Source organism: Pyxicephalus adspersus, chromosome 5 (genome assembly GCF_032062135.1).
Source record: "Pyxicephalus adspersus chromosome 5, UCB_Pads_2.0, whole genome shotgun sequence".
Classification (NCBI taxonomy): Eukaryota; Metazoa; Chordata; class Amphibia; order Anura; family Pyxicephalidae; genus Pyxicephalus; species Pyxicephalus adspersus.
Window position 1 is genome coordinate 78,707,428 of NC_092862.1, and position 24,363 is coordinate 78,731,790.

Consider the following 24,363-nt stretch of genomic DNA (forward strand, 5'->3'; position numbering starts at 1 on the left):
ACATTCTTTGTCATACATCAGGTTCAGGTATAAAGTTCCCTATGGCTACTAATATCCCTATTGACCTATCACTGATACTAAAACACTCCTATAGGCCAAAAAGATGTACCACAAAGAATTGACATCTCCCCTTTTTTCCCTTCTGTAAACTGTTTTCATATGTATCTCTCCATCCTCTTTTTCTTTTTTTCACTGCTTAGTGTAAAAAACTTGTACAATCTTAATAAATGGCAATTAAATTTCCCACAATTACACAATGAAAAAAAATCCTAACTAACAAAGTTTTGATCCTAATAGCCACATTATTGTTATAGAATTCTTATCATCTATACCAAAATTTCACTATATTAAAGTTACTTAAAGGATATCCATTGAGTTACAACCCCCACTATTGCTGATAGTTTGGACCACTAATTTATTCAAAGGCTGTCTCATGATGTGAGTCATGAGTGAATATGCCATTGCTTTTGTAATGAAACCAGCTGTCAATCTACCCCTATGCTGTCTGCTTGTACACTGTTCCTGGACAACACTTGTTCCACCACAGCCTATCTCAAATTAGTCTAAGTAGTAATGAAAAGAAAAAGAATGCAAATGTGTAGACAGTCTCTTCTGGAATAGCACCTTTTTCATCCTACTTAATTCTTTATTGATTCCACTCGATATATCAAAGTGGAAGTATTTGTGAGTCTACAAGTGTCAAGAAGCATTAAAGAATGACACAAAACACTCAGGCACTGCTTAATTAAAAGTTATTACTTTTCTTTATTGGATTCCTGCAATGGTCCAAAACAGCAAAAATTTCAGCAGCAAGATCACACGACTCGGCCCATTTCCATATCATCTAAGTGGGAAGAGTTAGGCAGGGAGAAGCTGGCATTTCTTTATGCGTATCTGAAAAATATCAGCATCAGCACTCAGTTGTATGATATCTGGAGTTAACAACTATAAACTGATCTTAACCAATCAAATTATTAGTGGACCATTGTAGCTCATTTTGGCACCACCTCCTTCTTATATTATAATGTAAAAACCTTGCAATTGTTAGTATGAGATTATATTTTGTATATTTCTAGTTGCTTTCTTTACTATGATCCATCCGGGCATACCAGTCATAACTTTCTTTTTTATCAGGTCTGTACCACACCAACAAGTGTGGGAAGGAGGACACAGGATGATCACAAAGGCACAGACTAGACAGTTTACACAAATCCAGCTGTACATCCACAATATGTGTATTCAGGACTTCAGGTTTTTGTATTTTAACTTGCTAAAAAAGATTAACTCCTAGGTGGCTCTCTAATAGTAGAATCAGAAAGCCTCACCATTCCTGCGATACCTTACTGTTGCATAATCATTCTTCCTCCTACAACACAACCTATTTCCAGCTCATTCCAGTCAGTTCACTTTTTGCCTATGCTACGCTCAGTCCAGAAACCCCTTTACCTCTTCTGAATTAGAAAGACTTGCCATTCAAGTAACAGATTTTTAAAAGTTTCCACTTGCATATGACACCCCCAAACAGACTAATCTCAACCATGATGTATGAGCCAATCAAACTGAAAGTGGAATAGGACCATTTGTAAACTCTTTAAAGACATGGAATGACTGCAGTCCCACAATAGACTGTAAATGTATGGAAAACAAATGTTCCTCATGCAGCTACCAAAAGACAATCATTTGGGGGTTGTTTACTTTCCTAATTTATTTTGCCAACTGAACTACTAAATCTTCTTAAGTAGAATAACCCTAAAATACCTCCTGTTAAGAGAAATAAAGCAATAAACATAGTGAGAGTACATGAACCTGAAAGAAAATCTCAACATGAAACAGCTTGTCAAACTTCACTTAAATTAACTCTGTGGTCACATAATTATAGTATTTAAGATTCTATGTATTACATGAAGAAGGGTTACCAACTCTCCATAAACTTTAATAAGGAATGCTAGCTATCATAAATTATGCCTATGGTTTTTTGCTACTGATGTGTCAGAAATAAAACAACTGAACAAATATGCAATATATTTTATGGCTCTCAATGTTATTTATTAGCAGTCACTAAATTACTGCCAGATCTTTCTAAAATGACAGTGACATTCTGTTGCCAGTTTTTTTTTCTTTTTTCATGAATTGACCTACACCACCATCCTATTAAATAATCAAATATATACACATCATCCTCCACGTACATTTCTAATAAAGCATCCGCATGTTAATAAGAATATCATTAACTGCAGTTTTTCAGTTAAAACGATTACCATATTTTTTACATTGTTCAGGGCTGCTTAAAGAATCAAGAAATAGCAACCTCTGTGACATTAATGACATGTATGTGTCCTCCTGAGTTTCCGTGTGAGAAAAAGAAAAGAAAATAATTGGCTGCCTTTTAAATATCATTTAAAGGATCTGGTTTCCCATAGTTCTCAAGTGGAGAATGTATTGTGTCAAAGTCTATTACCTTGCTGGACGCCTATCCCTTAAGTTAGAAAAAAATGGAAGCATCAGCAGAGGTTTGAGAGGTCGATAAAGCTTTTAGATTTGGAGATGTTTTCAGGGGAAGCATTTCCTGCGGCTAAGAGTTGTTAATGGAGCTTAAGGAATTATCTTATGACTCGAGCTCTGAGAGCAGTTTATTTCCCCGCTCCTGTTCCCTTGTCGAGGCTGAATATGCTGCTGTCAAAGTCGCTTAATGAAAAGTAACGCGTCGCTGATTACAGTTTTATTTGGGCTCTATGTAAAAAGCGCTGTTAATTTAGCATCTTCTCCTCTGTGTGTTTGAATTTGCCTCGACTGAATGATTAAGAGTCTCTCAGTTTCAAACTCTCACTCTTATCCCCCTTACCTTCTTCCTTATGCTTTATTCAAGCCTGAGTATAATGTGTTATGCTGGACTGCCTTTCATACAACAATGTTATACTTACCTAATAGTTGGATTACAATACCAATCCCTATTAACTCAAGTTCTCCTGTAAAGTCCAGACAATAAAAATAAACACATTTACACAAGAGCAGATATGTAGTAAAGGAAAACACTTACATTTTTATGCAACTAATAAAAGAGAATTTCCAACAAAAAAAAAATAGTGTTTGAATACAGTCCATTAATTGATAAGGGACAAACGGATGTATCAGAGAATGAGTACTTTGTAAAATCAATAAAATCCCACTGGTTTAATATGAAAGGCGATTGTAAATAAAATCACCAGAGTCCAGCTTGTTGTTTTGCAGGAATATGAGTTTTAGTAAGAAATAAATATATAAACTTTATTACCAAGAGAGGCTGGGTGCAGGTCCATTTATTTTATATATTAAAAATGGTGTGTTTTCCATGCTCCGTCGCATTAGGGTTTATAAGAAAATCTTAGTGGGAATATTCTGTATTGCAGGTTAATATTGCTGTTGAAACAATACTTCAGTTTGAAGTTTGAATAGGAAAAAAAAATCATATTTCAGGCCAGGGTGTACAAGCCTGTTGTCAGGCTACTGTAAAAGTAATGAGAATATTTACTAACAACATTTCTCTGTGTTCATTACATTAAAGGTACAATAACCATGTTGTCATTTGTTTTCTAATGTTATGAAATGTGATAGATAGATAGATGGATAGATAGATAGATAGATAGATAGATAGATAGATAGATAGATAGAAATAGATCGGTATACCATGGATAGACAGAAAAAAATCTCAAAAGTAAAAAGTCTATAAAAGACTGCTATGGCTTTGTATTATAGTGACTTGGACAATTTAAATAAAACCCCTATGTTATCTGCATAAAGGTGAAGTGTTTAGCATTTGGAGCAGGGACTGGGTTTATGTTGTCATACTGCAGGCTAGGTCAGCATTAACATTCCTACTTGCCTCCAGCAAGCCCTCTTCTCTCTGGAGAGTACACTTTTGCTATTACTGTCAGGTACCCTTGACTCTCTTTTTGCCCTTTTATCTGTTACAAGAAATTCAAGTTCTTCTGCCCTTTTCACTTGAAGACGTGGCTTTCTGTAAAGCCTCCCCCTGCCACTGAGATCACAAGGTACAGATCCTCTAGAAATTGAGGGGTTTACTGTCAAAATGAAAATTTCACTTCAAATTATCTTGGCTGATGCACGTTTTCTAGGGCCGGGGGCTGCTCTCTGAGTCTTTTGACAGCTAGATCAGCGGAGAGGTTCAGTGATCTCGATAATATCATCCAGGAGAGCGAAAGTCAATACAATGACAGCTTATATGACTGCATACAATCCAATTACAGCTACCTGTACAGCTGTGGAAAGAATCTGATCTACTGCTACCAGCTACATTCTTTAATTGCCAGTCACAAGTACATGGAAATAAGTCTTTGGAAATCAATGTTTTAAGTGAGTAAGCAATGTCAGGAGCAAATAAATATGTGAGCCTGAGAATATAAATAAATCTGATAGAGCCCCATGGTTCTTTCTTTTTATCTGTACACTGTGTAGTGTAAGACCAGTATACAAATGTATACACTATATAATTTAGATGTGGTACGTGTATGGCTTTGAAGTGCCAGTTCAGCCCTTATTGTACTGTCTGACATAGTTAAAAAGTGAGATATGTTCTAAGTGTCTTATTAAAAAACTTGGTGATTCTCTCCAGTCACTCGTAAAAAGGAAAGAAAGAAACACCACAGTCTTTTCTCTCTCTTGGCTGCACTCTTATTTTAATGTCAGAAACGTTAAATCATCTATCCTGAAATGCTGAAATATTCATGCAGGTTCATGGAAACCCCATATATGCTAAGGGAAGCATTAGACTCAAAACGGTGATAAAATCAAGTCTTAGGAAGACGTGAAGTCATTGTCAGACAAGTCTATAGAGAAAGAACTGTGAAAAGAATAAATAAAAAGGCCTATGCATTAATGCATTCGCCAACACTATAATAGTTTGTTGCAAAAGGAAATTGTTAGGCCTATCATTGATAGATAGATAGATAGATAGAAACAAAAAATGGCAAACCACACATATACTTTAATAAATCTGCTCTTATACATACATACAAACTCCCATTCACACTGCCTCTTTTAAACAAAAACTTTAAACTAGACACACATTTTCAAGTTTTGTCTGTCAAATGTGCCAACCAAAAATTAAATTCAATTTATCCTTCCAGTGAGAGCCTGGTCGTACACAGGTAGTAAATTACATTTCAGTTTCAGGCAAAAATTTGACTGTAAGTGTCTAGTTTAAGATTACGAGTTAGCATAGTAACATTCCCCTATAACCAAAATGAGATTCTGTCAATCAAACAAATTTCCCCTTTTTTGTCTCTGATACATTTTATTAGAGTGAACAAATAGAAATACTGTTTAAAAGTCCAACATGTGCATGGGTGTAAACTTGAAAAGAGTGCCATCTGTGAAATGAACTAAGCAGAAGAAAACGTCAGGATGATTCATTTACTAATTCTAGCATGCTTTTCAAATGATAAGAGCCTCGAGAAAACTGATTCTTGTTGTTTTTGTAAACTTTTGAGTTGTAAACTGTAAATAACTCCAACACATAGCGCAGTCCGTGCTTTTAGACACTGGCATAAATAACTATCACAACACCGAGACTTTTTAAGAAAAGATAATTTAAACAAAGATGAATGGCTGAACATAATATCTTATAAGTCATTGAAAGGGTTTTACTTTGACCCCAATGTGAAAGTCAGGTTCTCTGCTATAAAGTTTTAGCTTTATATTTGATATTGTTACGAGCAAAACATTTTGCTGCTAGATTTTGGGAATGCGATAAACTCTTTGTTTGTGTCATGTCCTTTAGTCATAGTGCTAGGGTTCCCAATGGAACGTCCTAAGGAGCCAGCTTCAAGAACGCTTCCTTTGGTTGTAGCCCAAGAAACGGTGGTGTTAGTAAGGGCCTGGTTCAAAGTGCTGTGTCTGAACAATGGGTCATGAAACACTCCATCAACCCAGTTTCTTAGACTGGTTACAGGGGAATCTTGACGCCTATCAATAACACAAACTGGAGTGGAAACTGCAGAAGAAGATGAGGATGAAGAAGGAGAAGATACCCCCTGGTGCTTTAGCATACACGATGGATATTCTGTTTGATTTAAGGAGGTGGCAGTGTGAGCTAGTGACCATATCCGTGGTTTGGAATCCAGTAGTTGTTGACTCTGCTGTGGAAAGCAGAGTTTGGATTCACAGGTTCTCTGTCTTGCTCTTATTAAGTCTTGCTCACATTCATCAACCACGCTTTTGAGACAATTCTTAGCCCTATCAAGTTCTTGGTCTACCGTTGATGCTCTTAAAGGCATCTTTAGTAGTACATCTTTACAATGTTCATTGAGGCAATCTCTGGTCCTCATTTGGTGTCCTTCTTGGGACTGGTGATGAAATGACTGTTTCAGTTCACATTCAGAGCTTTCAGATTCTATTGCATCAAAGTCATCAAGGTCACTCAGTTCCAGGTCTTTGTCTTCTCTTCCGCCACTTTCTTCTGTTGACAAATTAAGATTGACAATTTAAGTTCCATTAAATCAGCTAATAACCTGCACTTAACACTGCATTACCCCACAAGAATACATGTATACTGATATGTAACACTTAATCTTATGATTGCAGTAATATTCAAATCAAACAATAGTTCAAGCCAATGTAGTCTGAGTGAATCAAAATTAACCACTTGCATTTGTTAGTGATCAGTCACCAATGATTGACATTTCAACCACTAAATGGGTGTTCCATTGATGTACATGCTTGAACCATCTTAAAGCTGATTTCCAAGCATAGGTTACATTTACACTGGTTCTACCTCACCACCCCACATTGCATTGATAAATTCTTCAGGACAAGTAAAAGGGCTTTTACTTCCCTCATCTCATGCCTTAGTAGCAGTCAGTAAGTTCATCTTTCCTCTGATCACTTGCATAAGCAAGGTACAGTGTGCTTATTTTATTACTCTAATCCAAGAAAGTTTTGGGGACTTTAAAGCCAATATATATCTCATATTTTCCTTTCCAAAAAAACTTTTTCTATATACTTTAATTCATTTAATTTTATACAAAAATAGAACAAAACAGTATTTTAAAAGCTTTTTAATTAAAACATCACAATGAATCTGAGCATGCAAAAAGGCACATTTATGCTGTCCTCGGCATGTAAATAAAAAATACAAGCTATCCTCAATCCGGATATTTTTTTTTTTGTAAGGAAAGTATGAGATATATATTGCCTTAAAAGTCTCAAAAACTTTCTTGGATTAGAGTATTAAAATTGTGATTTATAAAGCGATATGGCATATGGTTATAGGATATATCATGTAAGGAACTTCTGACAGTGAATTGTGAATCTAAAGTGTGCTTATGTTAAAAACCATAAAATGAAAAAAGTAAATGTTCTTGTGTCTGCATGCCCAACTAAACTGCACACTAAACCTTCAGATATACCTGATCCAATCCCCCACTCAGCAGTCTACTGTTTCTTAAAATAATTTCCTCCGATACCAAACTAGACAGTAATGTTTTAAATATAAGTCAAGCCACAATATTAAATGATTTTGAGCTGGGGGGGGCGTTTAATTAGGCAATGCAATGCAGTGCTGTAAAATATGCAGAAACTGAAAGCAACTAGAAAACAAATGCCTCCCTTGACTGTTTGTTGAACAAGCCTTTTAGATAGCAATGGTGATATGTCCTGAGAATTAAAGCCTAACTCTGCTGATTATGGTTGAATAGGGTGCTAATCATATAACACATACTCTGTTTATATAATATTATGTAAAGAAACAATTGCCTGGGTGGAAGTTTTTTTGGGATATTTTGTTGTCCTCCTAAGATTTGGCTGATGCTAGTCTGCAGGGTTTATAAATATGCATTTTCTTGAGCAAGAGTAAATGTTCATGCTCTAAGCATTCTGGAACTTCTGAATACATTTTTGATCTTTTTCAAGCTTACATACTAAAGGAATTGAGACTATTCACACATTTTTTTTTCAATCATGATGAAAACAAATCCCTGTTTCTATATTCCATATATATTCCATCTGCAAATTTGCAAATTCCATCAAAATTGGGTAATTTATAGTGTGACTATTCCTAACTTCATTAGTTATTCAATCTTCTCTCCCTGTGTTAGTAACTGTTTAATCCTCATCCTATGAGTTTGATTTTTTTCTTGGTTTCTGAGGCTTTTCTTTGGGGATTCCATAGTTAGCAAAAAACGATTGCACTGAATGTACAAGTTTTACTATGCAAGCGTCAGTGCACTGTTGCCTATTTTGGTACTAAGACATGGTATTTGTATTCTTTGGAGCATTATTTTTTAGTATTATATGAATGAATAAAAAAATAGGGATGCAATAATTGCCCTGTCACTGATATTGTTGTGCTATCCCTTGCTTTAGATGTTCTGCATCACTTTTTACTGACTTTATTTTATAGATATGTTGTTAATTTAATGTATATACGACAATAGAACCACTGTGTCTACTTGTGTTTATGTACCACTTGTGTTTATGTACTGTAGGTATCGTATTGACTGTTAGTATCAAATGTACAAACCCTCTATTTTTTTCTCATTCTTTATATTGTCTTTGGAAGATTCGTCTTCCTCTTCTTCATCATCTTCTTCATAGGGCCTTTTCTCATCTGAACACTTGTTTCTTGGGGGCCAGGTCATCTTGTTTTCCTTTTTCAGCCTTCTCCTGGCATTGGCAAACCATGTAGAAACCTGGGTGAGGGTCATCTTGGTAATAATGGCCAGCATAATCTTTTCACCCTTGGTGGGGTAAGGGTTTTTTCTGTGCTCCTGTAACCAGGCCTTTAATGTACTAGTGGTCTCTCGGGTGGCGTTCTTCCTGCGCGTACCCCCATCCATGGTACCATACCTGTGGAACACATTAACATTTTCCAGTTGTATGTGTCTCTTAGATATAAGCATAATTATAAAATAAGAATTGCTTTTCTTTTTATCAATAGAACTTCAGTAACATTGTCAAACAGGCTTTTGAACTGTGTGATACTCTATGGTTAATATCTTAGTGAGTGAACGTCACACAGCCTAGAAAATCTGGAGACTGTTTTTAAAAGGAGAAATTTGAATGACCTAAGGGTATGACTGTTAATATAAATATTTTCCTTCGCGCTCCTTTATTAGCCATGTCTCAGGCTTTTGTTGATGAAATTGTAAAAACGTATAAAGACAGTGGATAGCAGCTGAATATTTAATGCATATCATACTGAAAGGTCACCGGCACCCATGTGGTCTTAAAAAAGGGTTGAAATGGCTTAAGTGGTTTTGTGCTGCTATAGGGATAATAGACGCAGCAAGGTAAAACTGTTCCAAATCCCTTCAGGGAAGGTGGACGCAGAGCACTGCGTACTTCTGAACATATGAGATGGCTGCATTAAGATTCACCTAATACAAAGGCATTAGATGGTAGGTGAGAAGCGTTCCATGGCCGTTCATTTATATTGCATTGTCCTGTTCCCCAGCCACCTGGGCTTCTTAATGAATGAGATGAAAGCTGGTTAATACGCTGTAAAACTCATACATTTATTTCCCATTTTTGTAGTTAATGTTTAACATTCATTGTCACATATCAATTGTAGCTAAAAGCTCTATACTTATTATTATTTAATTATTATTATTAATAATATTATTAATAAACAGGATTTTTATTGCGCCAACATATTACACAGCGCTGTACACGTTAGTAAATGTGGGACCTACTGTGAGATGATAAATTGATAGATAGATAGATAGATTTTGCAACTATTTAACTGACAAGCTCCTCATAAAAATTCCCTACAGTGTTGATCGCTGCATCATCTCAGAGCAGAAGTCAATGTGAGATTAATCCTGTCAGACATGCAGCATTTTTGGGAGAAGATCCTATTGTGTGACAGGATCTCAGGCATGAAATTGCAGGCTTGAAAAGCCATGATGTGACACTAGCTGTAAGTATGCATGCATAGGGTCACATTTTAAACTGCTGGACATCAGCTTGCATAATTTGCATGCAGATTATAAAACCAAATAAAAAAACACTGGAGGGGGACACTAGCAATAAACCTTGCAAGTATATGGGATGACATAATGTAAATGACAAACAAATATAAAAATCATAATTTGTTTTAGCTTCATTATTACACATTTTCCTGTTTGAAAATGTCAGGTAATTTATTGTGATTTTAAGAAATAATTTGTGACTGTAATTGTATGTTCTGTGATGTGCTTTACACAGATATCACAGCTATTTCATTGTCTTCTACTTTGTGTGATTGTTCATAATGAAAATGTTTATGACTATCTGCTAAGAATGATTTTCTCAGGTTGGGAAATCAGTTTGTTTTATATTTTCAGGTTGTTGTTTATGTACAATCAGCTTTTTACATAAAATGCACCAACTCTTGTCATCAGTGGACTGTTGTACCAGTTGCCTGAAAAAGGCCAAACAGATAGTTCCTGTGGTTTCTTAGGGATTTTTTTTTATTTTTAGATTTAAAGTTTTTCTGTAGTTTTTTTGTTTTAGGGTAATGTAATAATATTTCAGTCCCAAGCATCATTAACAACGCATTAGGTAATAAGATTGAAAGAGACCAAACAGTGTCTGAACATAATCAGTAATGTAAATTTTAGTTATGTACACTAAACACTATTATAAGGCAGAGTTGGTCATTTTAGTTCTAATTTGGCAAATATTTGGCCGTGTATGGGTTGCTGACAAGTTCAGAAGCCTTCAAACAGGTGAGAAGATCCAGACAACTATATGAAGATTATACAACATCGTACATTCTCTGTCCTCTGCAAGAGGAATAAACTTCATTTGATGCAATTTACAACTTAGTATATGTTTGAGATTTGCTGTGCTTTAGAATTCCCTACATACACTGAGGTCAACATACAGATCCACACTTTACATGATGGCAGAACGAGCACTGAATATGACAGTTTGGATTCAGAAAAAAACAGCATGTGCTACAAAAAAAAAAAGAGAGATAATAAAAGCTTTGCTTTAACCCATTTAAGTACTTTGTTAGCTGGCCACACATTTACTGATACATTAATCACTTGTCCCAGCTTTAATGAAGCAAGTGCATAGTTTAAAAGCAGATATATGTTTGTAACAACTGTTCAAACATGATTGTATAATGTGAATTCAAATTAGGACAACTAACAAGAAAAAAAAGCAAAAGCTCACAAGCAAATATAAAGGCCACTTCCCAAATGTATTGTCATATATTTTCTATGAAACTCCTTTTTGATAGGAAATTGTACTCCTCATAAAGCATATTTTTTCTGGACTAATTTTCCAGCCTGTAGTTACATATCTGTCAAAAACCCAGTTCCAAAAATGTGCTTCAAGCAAAGTTACACGGAAATCACACAACTGTTACAATACTTAGGCTGGGTCTACACAGACGTTTTTAAAAACGCATGTAAACATTCCTACTTCGTTTATATGCATTTTTATGCACTTTTATGTACTTTTATTAGCATTTTAAAGCTTGGATTTTAAAGCTAGTCTGTGTAGACAAAGCCTTACCTTACTTTCTGCACAATGTTCTGGATTTCATTCAATGTCAGGAACATCAAATACATGGTTTCTTCCTAAATATGCAGCACCTCTGGACTTTTTCCCCCTTACCCCACAAAAAGTCATCAGCATTTGGTTATATGACCAGCTAAGAAGCATGATTTCTGCAGTGAGGATGTGTGTTATATCAGGTATTTTACAAAATAGGTATTTTATAATATAGGGAACAGAACTGGTAGGGTTTTCTGGTCTACCTGGTAGTTTAGTCTTTTTTGTCGGACTGACAGGTGAATCAGTTTGGTTCAATACTCATTCACAGTCTGACTGCTGAATTCCAAAAAGAACACCCACTCACTAAGAGTACATGTGAAATTAAAGGGATAATACACATGCAAGTGGCCAACATTGTGGCTAGATTTTTGACAATAATGGAACCACTGCTCACAGAGTTTCAAGGTCATCAGTAGTTTATAACTTGCTTGCTAGCTAATTCCAAATACCTTCATTTAATTATTGCAGACTGTAAACAAGTGGTTAAAGGACAGTTTTTATTGGTTGAGATCATTTCACCATTGTTTCCTTATTCTATCAATTTGCTGACCAATCATAATTTGTTAGACTGCTTACGAAACATAGAAAATGCTGCAGGTGTTTGATAAAAATTGTCACAAAGAATCTGTAAAAAGTCAGCTTTTAGACTCTCTTTATGAGACGTATCCAATCAACATACTCCAATCAACATCTAGTAAAAAAAAAAAAAACAACTGAAGTTACCACTGACATATATGACTGACTATATATATATATACACTATATATGTACTAGTAGATGGTATTAATATAAATTCTCTTTAACACCATAGCATTTAAAGTGCACTAAATAGATTTTTGGTATAGGAGTTGGCAAGCGATTGTCAAGCTTCAGCTTGTCACATATCCTCTGAATGACTTGTTTCTATGAATCAATCAGTGATTAAATTACAAAAGAATATTGAGTACAAAAAGTGGGTGTAAATTTCTTTGGAAATTTAGATATATGCATGTGATGCAGCATATGGTAGGATGAATCAGATTATTCCTTTCCTTCTGGAAATTTGATCCTCCAAATATTCACTCGACTGCCGTGCTTGGAAAAGGGAAAAGGTAGACTAGCACCCTAAATTAGAGTTCACTAGGGTTGAATAAGGGGCAAAAATATCGTTTGAACAAATGTTATTTTTTTTAATCACACTAATTAATAATTCATGAACGTGAGCAATGAATGAATGCAAAGTCATATTACATAGAAATACCATGGTTCTTGCAGTGTAATCATCGGAACTTCTTGACAGCTGGGTACTGTGCTTTGTTTACCAGATGCACACAGAGTTCCTGAAACAAAGCAAGCAGCTGACAAATTGTCACTCAGTTTGACAGCTCAGTCCTTAATAGTGCAAGACATGACTGGGAAAGGGAGTTGTGTCCCCCGCAGTTCTACACCCAATACAGATGCCTTTCCTGCCTCTACCGAGGCCTAGCCCTGCTCTACTGTTATTCACAAGTTCCTAACCTGCTAGATATATGTCTATAGGGCATTTGACAATCATCTACATAGACTTGTATTCTGACCAGTCCCACTAGCAACAATTCAGGAGTCTCAAAAAGTTCCGTAGAGATACAATAATACAATGTCTGATATAGTGTACAAGTGCTAAAAAAATGGTTTTGCCAAACCTAGGTTTTACTGGTTTTATCTAAACACTGCTTGCACATTTGGGATTGTAAAGCCACGTCTGAATGGATTTAGAAGAATTACTCTTAGAATAATTATGGACTGGTTTGAGCCCCTGTGGGCTGCTTAAGCTTGTTTGTAAAAAAATGGCAATGAACAATAGATTACAATTAAGTAAAAAAAATAAATAAATACATACAATTTGGCTTCCTTAAGGAAGAGACCATAAAGATATTTTTGTAAAAGCCCCATTAAATTCTCTGACTGATAGTATTGGTATTACCCATATACACTGGTATGTTGTTAGCCAGTTATGACGCATCCTCTATGGTCATCTAATATTTGATATACTGAATATTGTAGTAATGGTGTAAATTCCTATCTTTGTTAATTAGCCTTCCAGTGTGTGCTTTTCATTTTCAACACTTTAGCAAAATGTTTGTCTTTCATTATTTAGTGTTACCCCTAAGCAACCATTTTGATGATTATACCGTTGCACTGTTGAGGATGCCACATGATATTACTGAAAGCGGCTACAACATCACCAGTATAACAGAGGCGTGAAAAAGGCCTATAATCTTAGGCTACCTACTTAATGCATACAAAAAGTGCATTTGTATGGTGAAAGGTTGTACGATTTCTCATCATATCCTAGTCTATTAGTGCACATTGGCACAGTTGCTCCACTGAAGGGCCAGTTTAAATCACTGTCGGATCTACATGAGACATGGCAGTGTTACTGTGCACCACTCTCTGCATTTTATTCTTCATTCAAAATCCAGGCTATTGTGTTCCACCTGCAGTGTCCCATAGAGTTATGTCTGCTTAATTCAGTAGTGAGAGCTCTGTGGCTGAAGGAGATACTATTTGCATGACTTTGACCCGTACAAGTTTCTTCCTGGATTTTCCTTCCCTTCATTTTACAGCATTCTGCTTCTTTTTTTTATATAACTGTGATAAGGTAATTTTTCTGCTTTACACATAGGGCCTCGGAGGTGTATAGATTGTTCCTTTTTGAAATGATAGTCCAGGGACCCTTTATTGTGAGAGATGATGTTGTGATCCATATCATTGGAATAATATTATTTCCTTTTTATATTTTATTTTAAATTTTGTTTTACAGTATAAAAAGGCAGCATTTTGTGATGAGGTAGGAAAGGGTTGGACTCTTTGTCAAGTTTATATTGCTGTCTTTGTTCCCATTGAAGAAATGTAACTCTTCAGGTCCTGGTGACCCTGGCCACTTACACAGAAACTAAGGTAGAACACAACATTTTGAATTTTGATTAGAGTAAAAGATGAGGAAATAACTGCAAGTGTAAAGAACACTTGTTCTGGGGACAATTCTCTGGAAATAAATTTCTGTTTACTTTCATAGATATTTTGCCTTATTTTTTACTGCGTCTTTTAGGACAGAACATAAAAGTAAATTTACCTAGTGAGGCACAGACAGGAAAAATGCCCTGATAGCAGACTGCCCTACCCTGCTCTTTACAAAACAGCAAAAAAAGTTAAGGTGCTTACATTAGGCTTGTTACTGTTTGTTATATTTAGGTATATATTTAAAAGTTGCTTTTTCATTACTATTTCAACTATTCATACAGGAGGTTACATGCTCTGAATTGAATATATATAAGTTGCCATTGAATATCTACACTTATAGTGTGGGTGCCAAATAATTATCTGTATTTGACTCAAATTGAGCCTTTGGCACAGTGTTGTGCACATATCCCCTAAATGGAAGTAGACAAGTTTACAGCGTACGTACAAATGAACAGAGATACAGCAGCATTCTTTTTAGAAAAGAATGTACTCAGCATAAGTAAAGTTGTGACCAATCTGCTTTAATGTCTTAAAAAACATGTATCTTTGTATAGTTTTTAAACGCATACACATATGAGATTTTTCCTTAAATTGTATGCAGTCTGTGCATTTTTTACTGGTCCTCATTTTAGGTTAGAACTGAATGGATTTAAAGACGTAAAAACAAACAGCAGGAATGTAATAATTTGTTCTGGATACCATGTGCAAAGATTTAAAAACTGTCCCAAAATGTGTTGTATTTTTTATCTAAGTTGTCATAAGCATGGTCATAGCTGTACTAAAAACCTCATCATTGCTCTGTACTGCCCATTGGTGTGGAGGCAATCTGGTGAGAACCCCAGCAATGACTGACATTCCCATCCCTACAGTGAATGTCATTATGTGAGAGCTGTAACCATACCTATATTAGAAATACTTCATCAAGCAAATTGCTAACACAAAACTATAAAAGATTAGATAAAGAACTTTACAGAGGCATGAACATTCATGTATGAATGTAAATTAGGAAAAACTACGCTCTACATGTATGTTATGTTAATTTTTTTTTAAATACTCACCTACTTTATTTGTTTTCAGTCTATTCACATGATAAGTGGGACTGCTTATTCTTCACATCATCTTTGGTGGTGGTTGGCCTTTGGTGATGCTAAATACAGTGATGACATCAGTGCCACTCTCTATATCTTTAAAACTGTGAGTGCAGAGCACAATAGTAACACAGGGCAATAATGCTCTGCACTCACATTTGTCTTAATTCTTGTAAATTGAAGTACACTGGGCAGTATTCAACACAGAAATCTTGTGTGGGGGTAAATATGTATCATAAAGAACTGCTTATTTTTTAGCTTGTGATGTAGCTTGTGATGTTGCTAGTAATGCTTACATAAACAGATGAGTACACCATGTAGTAGTTACAAAATTGTATATGAAATACAATAATTAAAATGTAGAACAAACAGCAAGAACACATTTAATGGCAACATCAAAATACATTCAGATGCATGTTACAAAATATTACAAAACATTCAATGCTACCATGATATTTTTTCTATTAAAGAAGAAGCCTAATAAATGACTTTGTGCTTTGTGGCAGCTAGCTGAGTGGTCAAATAATTGAAAGACAACCACAATAATATTGTATACTTTTTATATTGTATACACTGCTTCCCCCAAATTGACCTTAGAATTTATTAAAGTGTATCCAATGTTCAGCCAGGTGTTGGTTAGTAATAAAGATTCTTCCCAGATGCACCTGATCTGACCTTTACAATAGGAAAATGAGTGTAAACTTCAAGTGGTATAAAGAAAGAGGCAGTTTAGGAATTATGTTGGGAAACTCCTAGAAAAGCCTTTCTTAACCTGAGGAAAATTCTCAAATACTTTTGAGACCTTAGGGAACCCCTGATAAAAGTGATTGTTTATAGTGGTGGTTAGTAGAAAGAATACTGTGTTGGTCAGAAAGCTGTTCCTATAGGCAGGGGAAAAGATTGGTGCTATGCCATTGGCACTGCCAAGTGGTGTTTGTTCTTAAACTATAAAGGCACTATTAGCTGAAGGTCAGTTGGCCACAGCTCAAGCAATCCCTAGACACTTTTAGAGGAACCCTGGGGTTCTCTGAAACTTTTACTGGGAATGGCTGGCCCATGTTATATATAAGTCGCAATTATTGGCTCTATCCAACTATAACTAAAATGACTATTGAATGTGACAATATAAGCCAATTTCTGATCACCTTCATTTTTTACTTTAACAGTCATGTCTGTCAGAAAATAAAACATCTATGTTTTGCTGTAAAGTGAGCTAAAGTTTAGTGAAATTAGCCTGTAGTTAACTGTTTGTGCTTAGATGACAGTGTTTGATGTTCCTTTATATCACTTTACTAAAAATATAGATGTAGCGATTAAGGTAGAGTGTGTTTATTCAATATGTACAACTGTGCCAAATACAAATATAAAAGAGCTAACACAATGAGGCCATAGCCGTATATCACTTAAGTGAAACTGTTCATATTCGTAATAATATGAATATAAATATATACATATATAAAAAAAAAAAAATATATATATATATATATTATACTCTAAGTCAATTCATATTACACATTACTCTGAATATAATATCATTTTGAGCAAATAAAAAAAAACCTCTGTGACCAACTGACATTTTAACAAGAAAATAAATGTTGAATAAAAAATGTATCCTAAATTAAAGTTGCTGAAGACATATTTAATGGCTTAATGACTGTGTTAATGGTGAGGTAGGTGGTCTGAACCTTTTTGGGAATATTTCAGAACAATTAGGGAAATAGCTGAACAAGGTACATAAAGAGTACATTATAAATTTATAGCAACCATTATTTATGCACAGCTTAGTAAATTTGTTTACTAGATGATGATGACTAAGATCAATGCAAATGAATAAACACTTTATTTTTTTTTACCCAAAATAAACCAAATTTTTTTTTTTTAGGTGGAATAATATAATTGCTATTTAGAGCTGTATTAAAAATAATTTCTTCCATTAAAACTGTCTGTGGATATAGTGACAAGTATTTGCATAAACTGTCGATGTTATAGCAGCTTTTGTTGCTTTGCCAGATCCTCCTGACAGAATGCTGATATAAACAACCACAAAATTATATGAAGGCGTTTTGAACATAGGAAGCTGTTGTCACGTAACAACTTGTACCTATTCACAAGTACAACACAATGAAAAAAACAAAAACATATTCCAATAATTTGTTTCTATTTTCAGGAACTTGGATTTAATTTAAAAATCTGGTTTTCTAATAGAAAATGATGATAAAATAGAGATGGACAAAGTACAAAAAACAAATTGAATAATGCATGAGTAAATAAATATATACCATTGTGCTAGTGGCTTCCATGTTTCTGTTCTCATATGCTTTTGTAAGGTTAATATTTATAATAAATGCGCATGTATTAATTTCAACATTATATGTCAGAAATCACACGTAAAGGTCATGCACTACACATTTTGTCAGTAAAAATTTTCATTAGGGCTTATACGGCATTGGTACCTAGCCTTATAGAGTTTGGAGGCCTTTCATTTTTTACAGACTTCTTTACAGGGTTAAAACCCTCCTTCAAATGGTTAAAAAAAAAGTTTTGAAGTTTTAAAAAAAATATAAGAAGTAAACTGCAAAGTAGGTCTGCTGTAAGGAATATACTGTATACTACCATAGACCTAGCAGTAATTTCTAGTAACAATATGGCAATTACAGTAAAACCCAATAATCATGTATAAGAAGTAATGGCATTGTACAGTGAAAAGAAGGTGATTCAAATTCAAACATGATACCTAGTTTCAATATGTAATTTTTCATTACCATTGACGGTGAATTAGTGCAAAGAATATAGAAACCCAATACATTCAGACAGTGATTGTATGTGTGGAAAACTAGCAGTTTGCTTTTGTCCGGCACTACAGGGGCAGGCCATCAGTGCAGAAAAATGGTAGTGGTCAAGATTAGTTTGTATTGCTTTTTAGAAAGTTATAAATGATGTACATATTATTGCATGGCTCCAGAAAGTAGATTACCTATCATTTTTTTATAAAATAAAATAGCAAATATATATATTGAATTATTTACCTGTCATATTGGTATTGGCTGAGGGTATGATCATAAGGATAGTAGGCAGCAGTCTGAGTGATGCCTGCATGTGCAGATCCAGTGCCATCTTTTGAATCAAATGTGTTCTGTAACAGAAGGTCAAGTGTCCTTTATATAGTAATACACACATATATTATCTTGTTTACTGTTAATACCACAACAGACATACATATACCTTTATTTGCAATCTATATATTTTTATCAAACTAGCCCAGGCGCTGTATAATAATATAAATATAACACTTCTAAACACAAGACAAATTAGTTCATTCTCATGACAGACTTGGATATGGCCTGTGTATATATAATGAATAGCAACATTACACATCCTCTTCCAGAACTCATTTTATGGTTAATATGTTTGTAGATAAGAGAAACAATCCATACACATTTAATACATATTCTGCTCTACAAAAAAGATAAAGCAGCTGACAACATCCATCTCCTGCTGTCACTTTCAGTTTATCTTTTGAGAATAGAGAAGATAAATACTCTATGCTAATCTGAGGAATAACTGTAATACTAGAAGATAAGTGTAACAGCAAGCATTCTGCAGGGGTGTTCTTATTACTGCATTGTGTGTGTAGGTGTGAATAATTAATGGGTAGAAGTGTTAACACATGGTAAAAACACAAACCACTACTTTGTATTCTACAACAACAAACACACCCCAGAAATGTGAAGTCTGCCAAAAGTGGTGGTCTTACCAGGGAATAAAAGGCAGAGGCGTCTGTGCCATAGGTGACATAGTTTCCATAGCCCTGGGATCCAGTGTAGGGGCTCCCATAAACTCCTAGAGCAGCTGCTGAGTTAAGTTCATGCCTGGCAGTGGCCAGCAATCTGCTTTCATAGACAGGACAATAGACTGGGGTCTGAGTGGAGGCTGCAGCAGCTGTATCTGACAAAGTCCTTCCAGTAGACTCACAGCAGGTAGACAATGAATTGGTGGTCATCAAGAACTACAGCAGACATCAAAACCATGTAATATTTCAATCAGATCAGGAAGAAATGAATACATCACTAGTAAAAATAAATAAATATAGCCATGCAAAGCGTGCAATGCAAATGTGTCATTTTTTATAAAAACGAATGGTACAGTAAAGGTGTTAAATTGAAGCATAGAAAAGTTGCAATCCCATCATCTCCCTTATGCATAAATGTGACATATCTGGAATCAGAAGTATAATACACTATAGTATTGAAATCTCCAGCCCTGATAAGAAAATGTATTTCCGTCATCTAAAATGAATGTACAACCTTGTAGGACATAAAATACTTTAGTGTACAGGCTGGACAGCTTTGTCCTGTATAATAATTCTTTTTCTATTACCATAGATCGCGATGTTATCACCTTGCTGATGTTAATGTGCAATATTAAGGCTGCCTGGCTTATCAGCAATAGGTCTTACCTGTGGGGTGGACGAGTAGGGGTAGCCAAACTGAGGATATGACATGATACATAAACTCCCGGATCCCAAGGAAGAAGAGATGTCTTTCTGCAGCTTAGCTGTGCTCTCTTCTGTAACAATAGCTTGGTCACCACAGGTTTCCAGATGCTTACAGGAGGAAGAAGAATACCATCTTTAATTTTTTAACCCCTTTAATTCTCCAAACTCCTCTATAAACTCCCTACTAAATTCTCGAGATCTCTTAAAAAAGTGCCCAATATGAGTAAAACATATCAGTCATCCAACAACAACATCAAAACACTCAAAGCAAAGCAAGAATAATAATAATACAAAAATATATAGAAAAGCCATCAGGTCAGATGCAAGTTGCTTTAAACAGTGCTTGAAGTGACGTCACGAAACCCTTTAATTCCCAGAACTGGTTTTCTTTTTATGGGTTCGGATGCTGTGCATCCAAGGGTGCAAAATACTGGTATACGACTATTGCTTTTATGGATTGTTCAAGTGATCTTACAAGCTAATTATAGGTGTTCCTATAGCACTCGAGCAAGTTGAGAAAATGAATGATTTGATCTCAACAATCACCGAAACACCCATTAATGATTTTTCTCTGTATTCACTGAAGGGTGGTAAGCAATTTTAATTAGAAATTAATTAATGAGCATCTGTTTCTTCCCACCTCATTCTAAATAATCAGTCTCAATTACAAAGGAGAGCCATGTAAGGACAGAAATGTGACTTTTTCCTGATCCCAATACATGGAAGCATTTTTATTCATTCAGAGGTCTCAGATTAAATGTCAAATGTGTTCCTCTTCTTCTATGCTTTGCTGTATTAAAAATTCGCATTCATTAGTGAAAACTCAATCCTTAGTACGTTTTGTTTATCCAAAGAACACCTAATGGGTTAAAACATTTTTAAAGTTTTACATTTTCTTTTTTTCTTCTGTTTAGAACAAACCTCGTTTCCTTATTTTACTTTAATATTCTGTATTAGATTTGTATTAACGATTGGTCTGAAATAAATTCAATCACACTTCCAGAATTGCATGCATTGCCCCGAGTCTAGCGATCACTCCCATTTGAAACTGTTTGTTAAATTGAATGAATTATAATAAAAACTATACAAAATGTATCAAACATGGGAATACCAAAATAGGTTAATAAAATATTCATTAATTGATTCGCTGTCAAAAGTTGCATTTCCTGCTAAATGTTTTTCATAATTCAAACAGAAGTCGCACAACCTGCGACATATTCATAAAATGATTCGCTTTATAAGTTGCACCGCCTAGAACATAGTAATTCACTGATTCTCTAAATTACCGACAATACATTTATTAGATGATTAGATTTACCTATAGTAAATGTATTAAAAGATGGACTTTAGAAGTTGTATTGCTTGCAATATATGTAATAAATTATTCGTTTTGCAAATTGTATTGCCTTCAATATATGTATTAAATGACTTTAGAAAGTGCATTACCTACAGTGTAAATATTACTTATTACAAGTTACATTGCCTGCAATGCATTTAGCAAATGATTGGCTTTATAAGTTGCATTTGCTACAATATATTTTTACATAAACCTGAAAAAAACTGGGCTCAGCACTAGTTTGCAGAAAGTCTTCCTAGGAATGGGTTCAGCTATTGTATAAAAAGGATGAGAATGAATGGTGATGAATGGTGGGAGACATGTATGTCCTGACATAGGACAGGCTGGGCCAGTACAGTGGAGGTACACTTCTCCTAGGCATGGTGTGCTGACTTGCTGAGATAGCTTCCTGGGTTCAGACATGTGGATAGCCCCAGGGTCACACTCTAATTAATGACGGTGTTCTCTTCTTTTCCCCAGCTGGAAGACTGCCTCCCAGAGACGAATCTGCCCACTCCTGACAGCTCGATTGAGGGTGATTGATGACTATCTGGAGACCACTGTATGTCTAATATAATATATACTGCTTAATTGCTTTCATTAACAGATCAAAATACTTATCATCACATTACGTTAAACTCTACAGCAACATGATAGAATGTTAGTACTACATTTCATATTATCATGTATATAAACTTTTATTCACTTGGTAACACAGGACTTATTAGACTACAGGCTTCAATCAACTGTATCAGTAGCTTACAAACTGTTCCTGATTTGGAGTAATAAAATCATCCACCCAGTAATTAATTGATCCTAATGGCGTTTAATATGTTTGCAGCAATTACACTAATGCATTTACCAATTACATACTTGTTAAATACAAGATAATTAATAATAATAATAATAATAATAATATATATATATATATATATATATTAAGCTATATATAATGAAATAAAATACTACAAATGTTTTTTATCTAAGGGGGATTACTCATGTAAAGTGACCACAGCACAGAAGCCTCTTCTCTTAATACAAGTGCCCTGTGATAATAGCACATGAAATCTTCACAGCTGACAAGCATGCCATTTTAATAAGTGACTTCCCTGACTAGAAGAATCTGATCTGCATAACAAAGGCTGTCAAATAAAAATAATTGAGAGGAGAAACAGCGAAATAAATGAAAGAAGTGCATGTAAGTGGGTAGAAATGTTCCTTTTTCACATTATCAATGATAACATTGAAGATGCTGTATAATAAAGAAAGCTGATCTTCTGATCACTATGTGAAAACTTGTCTCTTGGTATAAAGAAGCTTAACACAAAGCTTCCTCCTTACATTTCCAGGGAATGCTCAGGACGTGTTCTCTTGTAGGTTAACATTTAGCCTTTCAGTTTGCAAACATATGGTACATTAGAGCATGTCAAATGTGAATGGCAAAAGGCAATGCCTGGCCATGGCCTCTGCTTATTATACAGAAGAACCTGAACACTGGCAAACACATCCAGATAAGAAAGATAAGAAACTGCAAACTCACAATTAATTAATCTTGTCATTTATACGTTTGTTCGAATCTTTTTTATCTATAGGTATCATTATCAATAAATTGCAGATGACCTTTGATGGCTGGCACAGACGAATGATAACACCTTTTTATCTACCTACATATTAACAAATTGACTTCTGAGTGTGCCCCAGCACAGTTGTATGAAAGCCATTAACACAAGAGAACCCCTTCATCTGATGTCATTTACTATAGTTATGTGAATCCCTCCACGAGTTGTATAAAGTTTTCCTCAACTATACTGCTGTAGAATGCACTCCATATAACACATGGGACATACACGATACTCTTTAGTGATTGTTAAACCCAAAGCACAAACTTTGTAAGGGTTGTATCTTCCTTCTATACAATAGATCAAGGTAGGGAAGGAGATGTACATTCATCATAGTCAATTGATCTATAACAATGCTTACCATTGCCATACCTGAAAGTAGTGAATGATCTTAATAAAGTGTTCCCATGTTATGCAATCAGTATGAATGAACTTATTAACCTATCTTTCATTTGAAGTAAAAGGTAATTCTTCCAGTCCTCGCAGCCCTTGTAGCGAGCATTGTTAGAAAGCAGCAAATAAGCAGTATATTACCTGGGATTGTTGCAGATCGCAGCCTAAGTCTTCTCCCTGCTGGCTTTCCTGAAGACTAGAGATTTCCTCTCGTCTGCTGTGTCTCACTTGGTAAGGAGATGCGAGGGAGTAATGTAGACATTTCTGCGTGTATCATACCTGACTAGAGTGGAGTAGTGCTCTCAGTAGTCCCCAGGCACCGCAATCACTTCACTAACCCTCTGTACTGGAGTGACGTTAAACTGCACAGCTCCACTGAGCACGGTGCCTCACTGATTAACGCTTCTCAGCACAGCCCTACACCAAGATTCTGCTTTAAACTTCTGTCACAACACTAAACTCATACACTCACCTGATAGGAAATGTTTGCTGATTAATATCTATATTTTACAATAACTAATTGCAGCTGGTTATTTGTATACATAGGGATATGCAGCTCTACCCATCTATCCATCCATCTATCTATCTTTCTATCCCTTATATAGTTCTTGTCATACCTAATTGTATTTGGTTAGTTGTTTTCATAGGTATTTACTGTTCTTATTTGTCTCTCCCAAAAATATCTACCTTCTCAAAACGAAATGTATCTATCTATCCATCTATCTATCTATCATCTATCTATCTATCATCTATCTTGGCTTTTGTATACATAGGTGTATACAACTGTTCAGTCTTTATCACATCTATCTCCTGCCATAACTAGCTGTACCTAGTTATTTCTAATCATATGTATGTACATTGTCTTTCTGTCTTTTACAAAATCTGCTTCTCTAAACTAATCTATCT

General features: G+C 35.1%; 1 protein-coding gene across 1 annotated transcript; it reads right to left on the reverse strand.

The window, feature by feature from the left end:
* Positions 1-4,965: 4,965 nt before the first annotated feature.
* Positions 4,966-23,841, reverse strand: IRX4 (iroquois homeobox 4). Its single transcript, XM_072411927.1, has 6 exons — positions 23,599-23,841; positions 20,071-20,217; positions 19,369-19,620; positions 18,641-18,747; positions 8,516-8,841; positions 4,966-6,454 (listed from the first exon to the last, which is right to left on the reverse strand). The coding sequence occupies exons 2-6, from the start codon at positions 20,113-20,115 to the stop codon at positions 5,706-5,708; spliced, it is 1,479 nt and encodes a 492-aa protein (XP_072268028.1). The 5' UTR covers positions 20,116-20,217; positions 23,599-23,841; the 3' UTR covers positions 4,966-5,705.
* Between the last annotated feature and the right edge of the window lie 522 nt (positions 23,842-24,363).

Bases quoted from the DNA above. Each gene is read 5' to 3' on its own strand.
- IRX4 (XM_072411927.1), bottom strand. From the start codon at position 20,115: ATGTCATATCCTCAGTTTGGCTACCCCTACTCGTCCACCCCACAG. The intron at 19,621-20,070 runs GTAAGACCTATT...TGTCTGCTGTAG, and splicing joins CCTACTCGTCCACCCCACAG to TTCTTGATGACCACCAATTC. The intron at 18,748-19,368 runs GTAAGACCACCA...CTTCTGTTACAG, and splicing joins CCTCTGCCTTTTATTCCCTG to AACACATTTGATTCAAAAGA.